We start from the raw sequence: 17,470 nt of genomic DNA on the forward strand, positions 1-17,470 counted from the left end.
TTCACTGGATCCGTCAACCCACTGAAAAAGCACTGGAATGGCTCAAACATTAAAGACTACAAAAAACAAGTGGAACGACAGACTCAGTAAAAAACAAGATCAGTTTCACTCAGGACACATCCAAAAACACAGTGTTTCTACAGGGGAAGAATTTTGAAAACACGCAGTAATTAACTGTCACAGTAATTAACTGTCAACAGTGACTAAACAAACCACCGCTCTGTACAAAAAAAGTTTAAACACATTAAACAAATGAACATCAGCTTAACTGGTTTTATTCAACTCAAAATATATGACTATACCAACAAAAGTTATTTTTGTGGTCAAGATCAGGTATAAATAATTATTTAAGGTAACAACTGCACATATTCACTCATTACAGTGTATTATACAATTCCACTTATAAACCATATCTTATCTGTGTGAGTGCAGTGAGATTGTGAGTACAGTATAATTTTTTTTTTTTTTAGTTTTTATTATTTTTGAGCATTATTAAACAGTTTTCCACTGAAACATGATGCAACCATTAGAACCACAAAATGACCAGACTTTCAAGACTTATTTTATAAATCAAGTATACAAAATCAGACAAATAATTTTACATTATCATTAACAATTACTTTAAGAACTAATATCAGATGTTTACATCAATGCAAATCTCCACCCTTAACAGGAGCACACAGACATAATAAAAGCTCTTTGTGTTTTCCCAACTTTTTTGGAATCGGGTTTGTATATGTATTTATTGATATGTCAAACTTTTCAGTTCAGACAAACATAATGCCCATAACAGCATTCTCTCTCTCCAAGTATGGTGACCCATACTCAGAATTCATGCTCTGCATTTAACCCATCCAAAGTGCGCACACACACACAGGGTATATACAGGAATCATGGAGTAAAATTTAATACCTTTTAAGACCTTTTTTAAGACTCTTTCCATACATTTTAAGACCTCATCGTCACTCCAAGTTTTAACCCGGTTACAACGGCGACACTTTAACTTACATTTACTATTGGCCTATATTGATTGTAAGATAGCACAACTAAACAGACCGACTTTGTGATAACTCCTTATCAATACAACATAATTCAGAAGGGCGGGAACAAAGCACAAGATAATTAACTGAGTGACTAACCAATGCAACCCAAGAAACAAGAATTAGACCAATAAACAAAACTTATTGAAAAGAGAAAATAAAGCTCTCCAAGCTGACGGGACAATGAGTTCATACAGTATATTCAAAAGATGTATTTGTAACATCAGCTCTTATAACTGTCTGCAAACCATAGCTGTTTTGTGGAACACTTCTCATGACAAAGATCTGACTGATCAGACAGTTTATCTGTGATTATGGAGTGCTTGATTTGATAGTTTCAGTACTGCACCTGATCAAGTGTGAATGATCATGGTAAAATAATGATCACAACAACAACATCCTTTTAATTGTGCATCCCAAGCCCAATGCGGAAAAAAAAAAGTAGCGCAATTACCATGTCCCAAAAATAAAAAGGTCATTTCCATCCCTAAAATACATATTTTACAGTCACTATTATACACATTTATCATAAACACAGCTCAAATGCTTCCTACTAGTGTGGCCCAAAACATTTAGCACAGTTTTATTACAGGTAAAATGCAAAATGTTTCAGTGCAAGCATTTCAACTAAATGTAATTTATGCAATATTTCAAACCTTTAACCCACTGGGGAAAAATCAACCCATTGCAACAGTTTAAAAGCAGTCCAATTTCGTATAAAAAAAACAACAACAACCCTGCATCCAACATCAGCTGCAGAACTCAGATTGACTGATCACAGGTCAAAAGTAAGAGAGATGACTGACAAGATGTTGGAGGATTTTCTCCTCAACAGATTGCGAGCTTATTGACAAATATAGATGTGCTCCCTTTACACAGTGCACGCGCAATCGTGAAATCGAAAGAGAATTGCCCGCGCTTAATTCAAAAGGGATTTACCCCACAGATTGATAGCAGCGCCATGATGCGCTAAAATTATATACAATATTAGAATGTTTGCGGGAGCGGATTCAAAAATCGCGGGAGCGGATGGGACTGGGAGCATGCGGTAATGGTCAGAAATTCAGCAAGAACGGGATCAACAAGCCTCGTGCTATCACGCAGCAGTGCATTCAGTAAGTGAGCGCCCTAACAGATGACGTCAAATCTTGCGGGATTCCATAAATAAACTTCACAGAACCCCACTATTCGGACAAATATACTTAATGAAAAGATGATCCAAAATTGAATACTTTGGTAAATGGCATTTAAGACTTTTTAATACTTTTTAAGGCCCTTAATTTTCTCTAAATTGATTTATCAACTTTTAATACTTTTTAAGACCCCGCGGACACCCTGCACACAGCAGTGAACACACACCCAGATCAGTGGGCAGCCATTTATGCTGCAGCGCCCGGGGAGCAATTGGGGGTTTGGTGCCTTGCTCAAGGGCACCTCAGTTGTGGTATTGCCAGCCCGAGACTCAAACCCACAACCTTAGGTTTAGGAGTCAAACTCTCTAACCATGAGGCCACCACTTCAACTGCAGGGTGTAAACACCTTTAAGTGATCTAATTTGGTCAAATTAATTAAAGACCTGGGGCCGGTTGCATAAACTGCTTAGACAAGTCTTAAAAAGTTAGCCATCTAATTTTTTTTTCCTCTACACTGGTCATAACTATTAAAAGCCAGTTACAAAAACATAGATTGGCCCAATTTTAACAACTTTAATAAGTTGGTCAACTAGTTCTTAAGACACAGTCTTAACATAATAGCTATGTTTACGCAACCGGCCCCTGATGTGTCACATGACAAGTTAAACTAGCATTTCCAGACTTGCTTTTTAGACAGATGTGTTCAATTAAAATCAACGTGGAAATAAAGGCAGACTGTGAGGTGTGGACAGATATTATGTACCGTTAGAACGGGAAGAGACGGCGCTAATAAAGAATACAGTGGACTCAATATAAACTCTAGGATACAAACACTCTGACTAGTTACAACGGGCACAGTCTGCATGAGAGTTGAGGCAATGGTCAATGACAGCAGGAGTGAAAGCTGTAGAGTACGCTTGTACAATATCATATGAATTTGCTGAAATTATATGAACTATTACTACTTTGACGTAGCACAGGGCTCGTACTGATGGGGTCGTGGAGTATGTTAAAAAAACAAAACAAAAAAAAACATAAAATTCGGTGCAAAATTAAAGAGCTATATTAACTTAATAAAATCATTCGAAAAAGTTAAAATGAACACACTGTAAAAAATAATCCAGTGGCTTAGTAAATTTGACAAAAATAAAGAGCTATATTAACTTAATAAAATCTTTCGAAATTTTTTAAGTGATATTTTGAGTGGGTCAGGTTAAAAAAAATAATTAAAAATCCAACAGGTAATTTCTCTAAAATTTACATATATTATTTAAGTTTATTTAATGAAAATAAATGAGTATTTAACTAACTAATTATATTTTTAATATACCCTCAATATTTCTGGTGAATTCTAATAGAAATATTTAATAATTAATTACTTGTACTGATCTGTTTTAGAAACTAAAATTATTAAGTATTTCCTACCGATTTTCCTAAATAAAATAAACGACAGTTTAAATAAATTGAGTAAATTTCGCGGCTAAAGTGATCACGTGTGCAGCTCCGCAGAAAACAAAGACAATCTGCTTTCCTCAGCAACGACGTCGACTAGCCATACTCCTCGCAACTCCTGGTAAGTAACGTTAGTCAGCTAATCCTACTTACGTTTGTAACACTTTATTAAAAAGTTAATAATTATTAAGCATTTCCTAACAATTTTCTTTGTATTTTACATCATCTTAAACAAGTTTCGCGGCTTAATTGAAGCCACCTGAAGGATGGCTTTCCTCAGCAACGGCAAGGCCCGCACTCCTCGCATATCCTGGTACGTTATGTAATTTAGCCAGCTAATACTACTTATGTTTGTAATACTTAATTCAGAAGTTAATTATTAAGTATTTCCTAACCATTGTGTTTGTATTTTGCGTCATCTTAAAAAGTTTAACAAGTTTCGCGGCTCAAGCAAGAGGCACCTGTCACTGAAGGACTGCTTTCCTCAGCAACGACGTGAACAGCATTACTCGAATATCCTGTAAGTAATCATTTTATAACTATGTATATTTGCAATACTTTATTCAAAAGTTGATTAAACGTTGACCGTGTGTACGTGTACACAACAGTGTAGTTTTCTAAGTAAGTTACTGGCACAGCCATATGTATGTTAGCTAGTAACGTTAAGTTACCAGTGGTTTTTTTTTTTTTTTTTTTTTTTTTGGAGTGGGTTAACGTTAGTACGTATCACCGTTTATTTCAACCGCCATTTGAAAGTCTAACGATTAGTGTAACCGTGGTCCAGCAACTATAACTATACATACCCAATGGAGAACGATTTTGTACAAATCCCGGTTCCCCTTGTCAAAAGAGAACACATCTTTGTAAAACATCATAATTACTACATAAACTCAAGTATGAGCTCCTAAATCAACACTACAAATACATCATGCAAAAGCATTTAAAATGGTGTGGGCATAACGTAGGCTGGTGCGTTTTAATCAGCTCCCACTATAGCGAGTCGGCCAGTTTAAGGCCTGCTCCGTTGTAAAATCATTCTAGTGCACTGAAACCTAGATCACATACAATACCGGTCAAAAGTTTGAAAACAGTAAACTTTTTAATGTTTCTAAAATAAGTTTCTTAAGCTCATTAAGCCTGCATTTATTTAATAAAAAAATGCAGAAAAAACAACCGTCTATCCCTCTACCTTCTATCTCCATTTGGCTAGTAAAATTTTTAGGGTTACTCGCCATACTGAGATAATATTTTTAAATAATTAACCTGTCCTCTTGTTAAGAAGAATTCTATTAAATTTTGCAACTCCTCCCCCAGTAAACTTTGTTTGAGATTTTACCTGTCATATGGTCCAACAGGATGTTTCTTTCTTCAGGTGCTTTTTGTTTTGTGTGTTTGTCACTTTCTTGTAACATTCAGGTTTGAAATGTTAGATCTAACCAGTTATCTTTACAATTTGCCTGTAGGATTCAGCTGATCTACCCGTCTTTGTACAAGCGGAGTTGGCAGAGGAGGTCATAAAAATCTACATCCTTCGGGACAATGATGGGGCAGTTGGTGATGTAGGAGTTGTGATTGAGGGCATCACTGTCCTTAGCAATCTTGGGAATCTCAGCAGAGCCTGCTGCTTTCTTTTGGGACTCACGTACGCATTGGATTTGAGATATCCCAAGACCCACAAATACTCACTTGAGGTGTTCCAAAAACTGTTTCTTGAGCTGGATCCTTCAAGACTCTCTGTTAAGGTTCAGAGGTTAAAAAATTATCTTCTTGCATAGTTGCTGTTCAAGATCATCCCACAGAATGGGAATTCCTGATGGAAATGTTTCTGTTATCTGATTAATTCTGTTGAAGGGATAGTTCACCCAAAAATGAAAATGTTGTCATAATGTACTCGCCCTCAAGTTGTCCCAAACCTGTAAGAGTTTCTTTCTTCTGTTGAACACAAAAGATATTTTAAAGAATGTGTTGGTTAACAGACAGTTGAAGGTTGCCATTGACTTTTCATAGTATATTTTTTTTTCCTACCATGGACGTCAATGGCAGCCTTCAACTGTCTGTTAACCAACATTCTTTAAAATATCTTTTGTGTTTAACAGAAGAAAAACTCGTACAGGTTTGGGACAACTTGAGGGCGAAGTGTTGCTTTTATGGTTTAATGTTGAGTGTGACTGCAAATGGCTGGTATGCACCAGCAACAAAGTAAGATGTAATTTCTCTTACGGCTATCGTATTTTATGTGCAATCTACTTGAATAAAAATATATAAAAAATTTCACAAAATTTATACACATTTCTTATGGCTACTTTACATTTTTGAAATTTTCAATCAACCTACAATAATAAAAAGAATGAAAAAATTCATAATAAGGTTTAGTCATTTTTCTTATGGCTACTTTACATTTTTGAATTTTGCAATCTACTTGAATATTAAAATGGATGAAATGTTTCATAGATTGATTTTAGACTTTTTAGTCTAATGTTTAATTGACAAATAAATGTTCAATTAAAAATGTGTTTCTTTCTTTATTTGGTTTTATAATATACATTGGTTTTATTATATTCATTGTAAAGGGTAAATAGTGTAAAAAAAATCACTTTTACATTTAGTAAATATAGCACATTTGTTTGGTTAAATTTCATCTAATATTTCAATTATATCTACTCAATATTTTTAGTTTATTTGACATAGAATTACAGTTGTGGTGTTTTATAATTTTGATTATATTTAATTAATTTTATTTCTCATATAAAGTAATTCAGTTATTCAGATTTACACACTTTTTTTAATGACATTTACTCAATTTATACAGTATATTTCATTGATTTCACGGCTTTAAAATCTACTCAATTTTTTTGAGTGTAAAAATGTTTCACCAAAAAAATTGAGTAGATAATAGTTAAACTTTTTACAGTGCATCGGAAATGTTTGCCTTTGCAGCTTTTGGTCTTCTCTGTAAACACACAAGATGGTCAAATTCATCCCTCTCCACAAACAAGACGGGTTTGACAAGAGTTTGACAGGCCTTCCTTTGGTCTTCCTTTTCAACTGATATATATATATAAAAAAAAGGAAAATGTTGTTGTTGTTGTTTTTTAATACATACAAAATTAAACAATGTGTAAGAAATGATATGTGAACAAAATAATTGAAAGGATGAAATTAAAGGAAGGTTATTAACACATACTTTAAATTAATAAAAAAAAATCAATAACAAAAAAACTTCAACAACACTACTGGTGAAGTGTTGAACCTTTGAAGGACTTCAGCTTCCCTGACAACTTCTTCAAGTTAAGCATTGAGCTTCGAGTTCAAGTTCCCTGTTAATACAAGCAGCTTTCTGACAGAACTGATCTGAAATTATGACATCATGAACAAGAAAGAAAAATATGTGTGACTGAATTATGAATTACAGTTCAGAAAAATAGGAAAGGAAAATCAGAGAGAGAGAGAGAGAGAGAGAGATTCATAAAAAGCTGCTGGACACTAAATGTTGTTGTAGGAGCTGCAGATGTATGTGATATGAAGAAATTGCAAAACAGAAAAGAAAAAAGAACACTGAATTTGCATTACAAAAAGGTATTAAAGGCATGGCAAATTATGTGTTTACTGTGTTACTTAACTAAAGAGAACACAATAAATACAGTTACTGTGGTAAAAAGCATGGTGCAGTGTTTATACTACAAATGCAAAGTAAAACTACAGTTACGACGGGAGATACATGATTGTGGTTACTGAGGTTTTATCACACATGACATGGTTGAGCGACATGTTACTATGGTAAAAACATGGTAAATGCGTGGACTTTTACATGACCTCTTCACCACAAGCGAATTTCAAACGAATATCACAATGAAAATTAACTTTATAATGCTGGCGGAGTCTGATTGAATAATCTGAACGTCAAACAGGTTGAATAGGACAAACAGCATCCAGTATCGATTTGAAACAACTCATAATATTATTCAGAAACACTGGATGATTGACTACTTTATGAGACGGGTGGAAACCCTACCTGTACATGTCTCGAAGTCATCTTAAATCCATATCTTTTTAGCAAAACATTTCGAACAGCTGGGAGAGTTTAAAACACAAACAGTTCAAAACGCAAATAGCAAGCATATTAAAATAAACCCACAATGCATTTAGGGGAAAGTTTATGTAGCATATCTCCTGTTGCCAATAGGGGCACTACTTTAGGGAACGCTCATATGGGTCGTATTTGAGGATAGTGACAAAGGGTTGGAGGACTTGTTGACTCCCTCTGCCAATGTATTGATGAAATTAATAGTTGGATGTGCAAGAACTTTCTTCAGTTAAACAAGGAAAAAACTGAACTTATTGCATTTGGAAACAAAGATGAAGTTTTCAAGGTGAATGCATACCTTGACTCTAGGGGACAAACAACTAAAACAACTAAAAATCAAGTCAGGAATCTTGTTGTGATTCTGGAGACAGACCTTAGTTTCAGTAGCAATGTCAAAGCAGTAACTAAATCAGCATACTATCATCTAAAAAACATTGCAAGAATTAGATGTTTTGTTTCCAGTAAAGACTTATGAGAAACTTGTTCATGCCTTTATCCCCAGCAGGGTGGACTATTGTAATGGTCTCCTCACCGGCCTTCACAAGAAGACCATTAGACAGCTGCAGCTCATCCAGAACACTGCTGCCAGGATTCTGACTAGAACCAGAAAATCTGAGCATATCACACCAGTCCTCAGGTCCTTACACTGGCTTCCAGTTAAATTTAGGATTGATTTTAAAATACTTTTAATCGTTTATAAATCACTCGATGACCTAGGACCAAAAATATATTGCAGATATGTTCACTGAATATAAACCTAACAGACCACTCAGATCATTAGGATAGATTCAGTTAGAAATACCAAGGGTTCACACAAAACAAAGGGAGTCCGCTTTTAGTTACTATACCGCCCGCAGCTGGAATCAGCTTCCAGAAGAGATCAGATGTGCTAAAACATTAGTCACATTTAAATCTAGACTCAAAACTCATCTGTTTAGCTGTGCATTTGTTGAATGAGCACTGTGCGATGTCCGAATTTATTGCACTGTATTTTACATATTCACTGTATTCTATGTAAAATCATTTTCTATTTTTAACTGTTTTAAATTCATTTTAAATAAGTCAATTTTTAAATCATTTCCAATGTTTAAAATGGCTTGTTTTATGTTTTTAAAATTGCTTGTTTTATTTTTGTTATTATTTTTCTTCATGATTATTTTACCTTCTTTTATGTAAAGCACTTTGAATTACCATTGTGTACGAAATGTGCTATATAAATAAACTTGCCTTGCCTTGCCTTGCCTTGCCTTTAGAAGGGGCTCAAAATGTCACATCAAAGCATCAGTCTATCAACAACAGCTGTCCACAGACTTCATATCAGCTATCACAACTAAAAAACAACAATCATAAAAACATACAACACTTACTCCACCCACATCAATAATACAATATACAGACTGAAATATCCACTATCATTAGTAATATTGATTATATATATATATATATATATATATATATATATATATATATATATATATATATATATATATATTGCTGAGAAATGCAAAAATTCAGATTCAAAGATAACAAGCAAATATTTTTACAGATAAATCAGGATTTAATCAAAAATATTTTAACACATTTTCCCAGTTCCAGTGTTTCCATACTTACCACATGTTGTGTTTGTAAAACAGATACAGTGTATGCAAATGCCATGATTTAATCAGGAGGATAAGTGTCACTCAAACTCTCAAAGGACTGTGTTATAAACGGGATCCTCAGTCAGTGTTTGTGTTCTGCTGCAGTGCAGTTTATCTTCACGTGACAGGTTTAGGCTGATAATGGAAATGTTACAGTATGGAGTTCTGCTGATAATTATTTCAGGTGAGAATGATTTCACTTCTCCAGATTCTGTGGTGAAAAAGCCTGGAGAATCAGTGACTCTGTCCTGCACTGTGTCTGGATTCTGGTCAGTCTTTGACCTCCTCAGATTCTGTGGTGAAAAAGCCTGGAGAATCAGTGACTCTGTCCTGCACTGTGTCTGGATTCTCAATGAGCAGCTACTGGATGGGCTGGATCCGTCAGAAACCAGGGAAAGCACTGGAGTGGATTGGATAGATTTCTGGCACAACTGTATATTATGCTCAGTCTCTACAGGGACAGTTCTCCATCACCACAGACACCAGCAAAAACATGCTGTATTTAGAGGTGAAAAGCCTGAAGACTGAAGACACAGCTGTTTATTACTGTGCTAGAGACTCACAGTTACACAAAAGACTGCAGGACTGAACAAAAACTATTCATGCATCACATCACTGAAGCAATTGCAAACTTCCCCACAATTCAACAAATTATACTTGTTTAGAAATGCATTTGAAACATTTAAAAACTTCCTCATAAGCAGATTCTCAAATAAACGAGTGATTAAAGGTCTGGATTAATTAAGGTACATCATAAAGATCATAGATTCAAAGTCTGCAGGGTTGATCAATCTGCAAAGATACAAAACCTGTACAGTTGTCATACATGACATTATGAAACAAAAGTATATGGGAATATAGCAGAAAATATAATGCAGTGTATTTTAAATAACACATTTGTTTATAGGGCACTGGTGCTTCTATATTTCAATACCCTGCAGTATGCACCATATATGACTATATACTGATACATAATACATCGCAATGAAGACAAAAACTGCACTACATTTTTATATGTGATAGCTTTATTGAAACAATTAATTTATGTATTAATTCTTCATGAGTTAATGCTTGATAGGGTTTAAAGCTGAACGCATTCATAAACTTTTATAAGGCTTTTTTTCATGTTTAAATACTCAATAGACAGAAACGACAAAGGACAATATTTGTATGTATATTTACATATAAAAGTGAACATATATAATATAAATCAGTTTAAATATATTTATACATGCACAGTGCTACATTTTATCACTTGTACATCTATATTATTGTGTTGCTGAATATAAAATTACAAAAATTATAATATACAAGTAAACTTTTTAAAAATATTTTTCAATATTTGAATTATGTATTTATTTATCCAGGATCAGCATGGTTTCCCAACAAGAACTGCATCAACAACAACAACAACAACCTGATTTTGGAAAAGTGCTGATTTGTGTTTGTTGTTCTACTACAACTCATTTAAGCGCTACAGCTTTATTAAAGACCTTTACCCACTTTCTCATGAACAAAACACAATGTCACATCTGTTTGATGGAACTGATGGGTTGCACACACATGCCTGCCACAAAAAAATCACATTTATTCACTGAAGTACAATATTATTTCCATACCAAGATAGCAGATACTATAGCCCATACAATGAACCTCAATAGTCTCAAGCTCCAGTGATTCCACTATTCAGGGTTTCAATGCAAATGATCTGATGTCTGTTTCATATTTAACAGCTACACTGTGGAGTGGAGGACTCATCACCAGTTCAACCTTCATATGAACCATGTTCACTTCATTTCTCTTGCTGTGGCTGGCTGCTGTGTCTTGTAAGTAAATTCCCTGGATAAATCAAACTGTTTTTAGTATAAAATATTCATATTCATAATTCTAAATGTTGTGTTTATCCACAGGTATTGACTGTCAGGTTGTGCTCACACAGTCTGAACAGTCAGTAGTTGTGTCTCCGGGTGCTTCCTACAAACTGACCTGTGCATGTAGTGGGTTTACTGTTAGTAGCTATAACATGCACTGGATCCGTCAGGCACCTGGAAAAGGACTGGAATGGATTATTTATTATTATTCAGATTCTGATAAGAGCTCAGCTCAGTCGGTGCAGGGCAGATTCACAGCATCTAAAGACAGCTCTAATCTCTATCTGCATATGAATCAGCTGAAGACTGAAGACACTGCAGTATATTACTGTGCAAGAGACACAGTGGAAACACAAATACTGGCAGCTGTTCAAAAACTCATCACGAGAAATGAGGTGGACATGTTTGAGTTATGCAAGCTCTAAAGTAACATAATGCCCATCTGATGAGTTTTTAAATGTACTAAACGCAAAAAAAAAAAAGGGGGGGGGGGGGTAATAAAAATTTAATAATTATAAAACTTGTATTACTTATTTCACACTTGGTTCCCAGTAAATCTATACTGACTAGTCTTTTTTCTAGAGTAACCTATGTTTATTCAGTAATTTTAATTTCTCTTATAGTAATAATAGACTGGGCGTTTTTTCTAATAGCATTTCTATACATAACTGCATTAACTCTACATGGGCAGAGGTGGAAAGTAACGAATTACATTTACTCGCGTTACTTCTACTTTTTAAAGTAATTTTTAAAATCTGAAATTTTACTTTTACTTAAGTATATTTTGTTTGAAGTATTGTACTTCGCTACATTTTAAAACACATTAATTACTTAGTAAAAAAAAAAAAAAATCGCTCCCTGGGAACGACGGCAGTAAATAATGGGCAGGAGGGCAAACTGGCGCTAAAATCACAAGAAAGATGCAGACCGTCAAAACAGGCGTTAGTGGTGCAGACACCGCTGAAAACGAAACCCCGTCATATTCTGAAGTTGAACTCCAAGGAAATGAAATGAACCCCTGGCCATATTTATGCTCTGTTATACAGTGTAAGCTGTGCTTACCTAGGGAGACCAAACTAGCAGCTTATAAAATCTCGACAAGACATCAACCCTTCGCAAGCATGCAGAGGTAAGCTAAATAATTGCATCGTTGCATTGGTGGTTAAAATGAAGCTTTGACATTTTAGCAAGAGGTTTTGCACAAAGTATATGACACATACTGCCAATTTTAATTTCACATTTAAAGTATCTTTTGATTTTTTTTTTTAATAATGAATTTTTTATAATTTCAAATGAGTATTCAACATTTTATGTCTTGTATAATCAAAACATGTATATCAAAACATTATTCATGCATTTGTAACTGCAGGTTAAATGCATTCTTGTCCTGCATTAAAACAGTGTGTAAATACATCTAAATGCCACTTCCGATGAAGCTTCTGCATTTCCTCTGCATTGAAAAGATGAGTTTGTTGATACTGATTTGCCTGGTAACAGCCCAAATGTCTTATTATTCTAAATAACTGATTCCTTTAATTAAAAACAACTAGTTTGAGATTAATAGGCCTATCCCAGGGGTGTCAAACTCAGTTCCTGGAGGGCTGTAGCCCTGCAGAGTTAAGTTCTAACCCTGCTCCAGCACAGTATCATGTAGTTTTCAAATAAGCCTAAATTATTAGATTAGCTGGATCAGGTGTGTTTAATTAGGGTTATATCTAAACTGTGCAGGACTGTGGCCCTCCAGGAACTGAGTTTGACACACATTTTTGCCTCCCTCCCACTGTTTAAAATGTAACTAAGTAATTTTTTCACTCTGAGTAAATTTTAATGAGCTACTTTTTTACTTTTACTTGAGTAGATTTTTAGACTGGTACTTTTACTTGTACTTAAAGGCAGGGTAGGTAAAAAATTTATAAACAACTTTCTTCCAAATTTGTTTAAACTTTCTATATATATCAATGCATAATTAAAATGTAAGTACTCTGATAAAAAGAGTATAAAAAAATCGAGTGACTCTAGGCCGTTTAAATCTGTATTAAACACAGCTCATTATTTCCATTCGGGACGAAACATGTGGATTGGCTTAGGCGACTGTCACTCTCTCGCAACCATGGCAACCACCATTTTGCCACACATGACCTGCCCACTTGCGCGCGTGCACGTTTGATTTTGAGGAATTCAGGCACGGATCCTAGGAATACCAAAACAATGGCAGAGAAACAGCAAGCAAAATTCACAGTACCGGCCTATGCAGTTACTGAAGGCAAACCAGGCAAAAAAAAAAGGAAGACAGTAACAGTACAAGAAAAGGCAATGAACAAAAAGTCTTTGGATAAACAAAGAAATAAAACGCGAGTTAATATCGGCATGGCTTTCCAGCGATGGCGAGAACTTAGGGAACTCAAGGGGCTGAAAAGTGACTCCTTGATGGCTTTATTTCTGCTGGACAGGTAAAATCTTTCTTTTTGTATTTTGATCATACATATTTTTTTGTTTATTTTTTCATGAAGCATGTGTCATTAGCACACGTAGCTGCGTAATATAGCTAACATAACATTACTTAGCGAGCCGTAGTAGAGACAATAAATAATCTATAGGAAAGGAGCCCAGAAGGGAGGGGGTGGAGTGAATGGAAATAATGAGTGTCTTTAAAACAGTCGTGAGACGTCTACAGACACTCGATTTTTATACTTTCTTTTTCAGAGTACTTACATTTTAATTATGTATTGATATATATATAAAAGTTTAAACAAATTTGGAAAAAAAGTTTTTTATACATTTTTTACCTACCCTGCCTTTAAGTAAAATTTCATTTATGTAATGGTACTTTTACTTGAGTAGAATATTTTTGTACTCTTTCCACCTCTGTACATGGGTACTGTCACAATGGAGGCCATTTAAAAAAAAAGTACTGCTATGATTTATAGATTAATTAAACTATTAATCGTGACCACACTATGATGCAACAAGCAGCCTACCAGGCAGAAACATGTGACATCACACCCACCAGATCATAGTTAACTCATTTCACCCCAAAAAAATTAGACCAATACCATGTCAATGGCATTCATCAGGGAAAGAGAAAATGCAGCAGTAAACTAATAATAATAATAATAGTAAAAAAAATAATTAAAAAACAAACAACCAGACAAACACTTCCCTGCTGAGCTAGAAACTGATTGCTGAAAATGACTGAGCAATGCTGGTGAATGTCCATCAATAACTAATGTTTTAACCAACCTCAGGCCCCACTTGGCCACATTGGGTCAATATTAAATAACACACTTTAAAAGACATTACAGAACAAACACAGGGACGTAAAGAGAGTTCCTCGGGAGCAGGGGCTCAAATGAAAAAAAAAAAGTGGGGTCAATTGTTATAGTAAAATAGTATATGCATATAAATATAAAAATAAATATTCTTGACACAAAGTGTTTGTGTCCAGCTGCACAGTTTTGGTGTGATGATGGAGTGTTACTTACTGCATTTAGTTCTGCTTTTGATCATTTCATCTTACAAACTCTTATTTTTTTCTGAATTGATGAGGACATCCTACTCTTCTAAATCATCTAACATGATTTGTTGCATGTTTTTCAGCTGTTAGTGGTCAGTCTTTGACCTCCTCAGATTCTGTGGTGAAAAAGCCTGGAGAATCAGTGACTCTGTCCTGCACTGTGTCTGGATTCTCAGTGAGCAGCTACTGGATGCACTGGATCCGTCAGAAACCAGGGAAAGCACTGGAGTGGATTGGATATATAGACGGTGGTTCAAGTGCATATTTTGCTCAGTCTCTACAGGGACAGTTCTCCATCACCACAGACACCAGCAAAAACATGCTGTATTTAGAGGTGAAAAGCCTAAAGACTGAGGACACAGCTGTTTATAACTGTGCACGAGAGTCATAGTTACACAGAAGACTGCAGGACTGAACAAAAACTATTCATGCATCAGGTCTAGGGTGACCAGACGTCCCATTTTTTCCAGGACAGTCTCGTATTTCAGCTCTATATTTAGTGTCCCGGTTAATTTTGAAAAAAAAAAATCATGTTTTGTCCCTTATTTCCAAAGTTCTTTACGACTTATTGATCAGAGCAAGTAGAATTGTTCTGTCACGCAAGAACAGTCTAATTAAAGGTAACTAAGCTTCTTGTGGAACAAATTAACCATTCAATCACAATTTGTTATCTATTGCAGTAAGTGGTTCTTTGATCAGTTTTCCTTGCACCCTATTGTCAAATACACACACACATCTCAAAAAACATCCATCTTATCAATTATCCCAAAAACACAAACATCAAACAAAAACACAACCGTCAAAAAGTATATCATGTGGAGTATCTCACATTAATACAGTTGGTTATGGCTTAAGTGAACGTAAACAGGTGGGTGAAAACTGGATATATGTGTCAGTATATTACATTCATTTGGTCTTAAAGGAACAGCAGCCTAACTAAATATCTTTCTGTCTCATTAATGTTAATCAACCAACAAAAGATGTTAAATGGGTCATATGATGCGATTTCAATTGTTCCTTTCTCTTTGGAGTGTTACAAGCTCTTGGTGCATAAAGAAGATCTGTAAAGTCTCAAATCCAAAGAGATATTCTTTATAAAAGTTAAGACTCTTTCTAACACACCCCCACATCTCTACGTCACTATGTGGGAAGATTTGCATAACGCCGCCCAGATGTTCACGCAAAGAAAGAAGGCGTACCTTTTATTCTCGTTGTAGTATTGTTGTTGCTGAGGAAATATTTTAACTTTGCACTGTGGATCGCCGGATCGACTTTCGCCGTGGACAAGAGGAGTCCAAGCCCGGGGGTCGTCACATGTGGTTGCCGCACAAAAAGGTCACTCCTTCGTAGAATCTGCTGGCCCATTCTCAAGCCGCCCATCTCTGCTCATTCAAGCCGGCCAAGGCTCACTCTAGGATCAGACTGGCCTTCCAAAAGAGGACACAACTAGAAATTATGTTTATATAATGTTTATAATGGGTTTTATGTTTATAATTCGTCACTCCGGCTGGACAGGGCATCACAACATGTTAAGAGGCGTAACATTTCCATCACATGCTTGAGGTATGAGGATGAGATTTGTAAAAATCGACGCGTTTCAGAAGGCGATGCATAGAGGAGAAACAATAATGTACAGTATGAGGAAAATAATGTGTTTTTTTAACCTTAAACTGCATAAACACATTTCATTACACCGAACAATGTTATATTTAGCAACATCATATGACCCCCTTTAAATAAATGTATACATGTTAAACTGTATTAGAAAAATCAATTAATTTAATATTTAATTTGTATCTATTGTCTTATGGTTTGTAATTTGCTTCTTTATTTTTATATTATATTTATATTTTATATTATATATATATAATTTAGATATCATAAAAACTATTTCTCATATCATGGTCAGGTCCCCCTAATCAGGTCACAATAGCAGTTATATTGCAAACATCCCAAAAATATAAAATATTACTTGTTTTTAGATGTTATTCAACACACTTAAGCAATTCTTTGATAGCATTTTAAAAGTATGGTCCATCATAAACAAGTAACTATGCAGGAAGAAGTACAGGACAAATGAGATTAAACTCATTAAGAACATTAACTAATCTGGAAACAAGAATAACTAATCATTAAGTAATAACGAATTTAGGCTTTAGACTGAGTTGATATCTTATTAGATAATCAATAATTACTGAATGAGATTAAACTCATTAAGAACTAATTCATAACTACGACAAATTATAAAGAATTACCAGTTAATTAATAACCACATCATTAACGTGAGACACAAGCAATTTAAAATAATACAAAAAACAAACAAAAAAAATAAAAAAAAAAAAAATATACTTATTAAATTATATTTATTAGATTATTTATATATATAAATATATATAAAAATATAAATATAATATAACAAATATATATATTTTTTTTTTTTAAGCAAGATAAATGCTTGGGGGTTTATTTTTATTTTTGGTCTGACTTTCTTTGTATTATAAACCCTCCATATTTAACTCCTCAGTATTTTGTCAGTGAGATTTTTTTACAAAAACTGCTGCAAAATGGTCCTCAGAATTACATGTTTAATAAGCATAATCGTATTTATGCATGGTAAGTATAGGAATACATCTTTATGTCACGGAAACACCAAGCTCTCCCACTCAGTAACGATCCCAATCACCGGAGTTCTGATCACTCGCACCTGACCGTCATTCACTAAAAACCATCAACTCA

General features: G+C 34.6%; 1 long non-coding RNA gene and 1 gene segment (V, D, J or C); both read left to right on the forward strand.

Annotated features, from left to right (window-relative positions):
* Positions 1-3,389: 3,389 nt before the first annotated feature.
* Positions 3,390-5,563, forward strand: LOC122143904. Of its 2 annotated transcripts, XR_006159424.1 has the most exons (4): positions 3,390-3,746; positions 3,862-3,938; positions 4,054-4,145; positions 5,089-5,563. It is a non-coding gene; the product is annotated as an uncharacterized LOC122143904 (long non-coding RNA). The 2 variants fall into 2 exon arrangements; XR_006159423.1 differs by having other exon boundaries at positions 3,393-3,938.
* A 3,848-nt stretch (positions 5,564-9,411) lies between these two features.
* LOC109090921 lies at positions 9,412-15,140 on the forward strand. The segment is given in 2 exon segments: positions 9,412-9,533; positions 14,818-15,140. Coding segments are annotated over 2 exon segments (351 nt in total).
* The last annotated feature ends 2,330 nt before the right edge of the window (positions 15,141-17,470 follow it).

Source organism: Cyprinus carpio, unplaced genomic scaffold (assembly GCF_018340385.1).
Source record: "Cyprinus carpio isolate SPL01 unplaced genomic scaffold, ASM1834038v1 S000006530, whole genome shotgun sequence".
In the NCBI taxonomy this organism is placed as follows: Eukaryota; Metazoa; Chordata; class Actinopteri; order Cypriniformes; family Cyprinidae; genus Cyprinus; species Cyprinus carpio.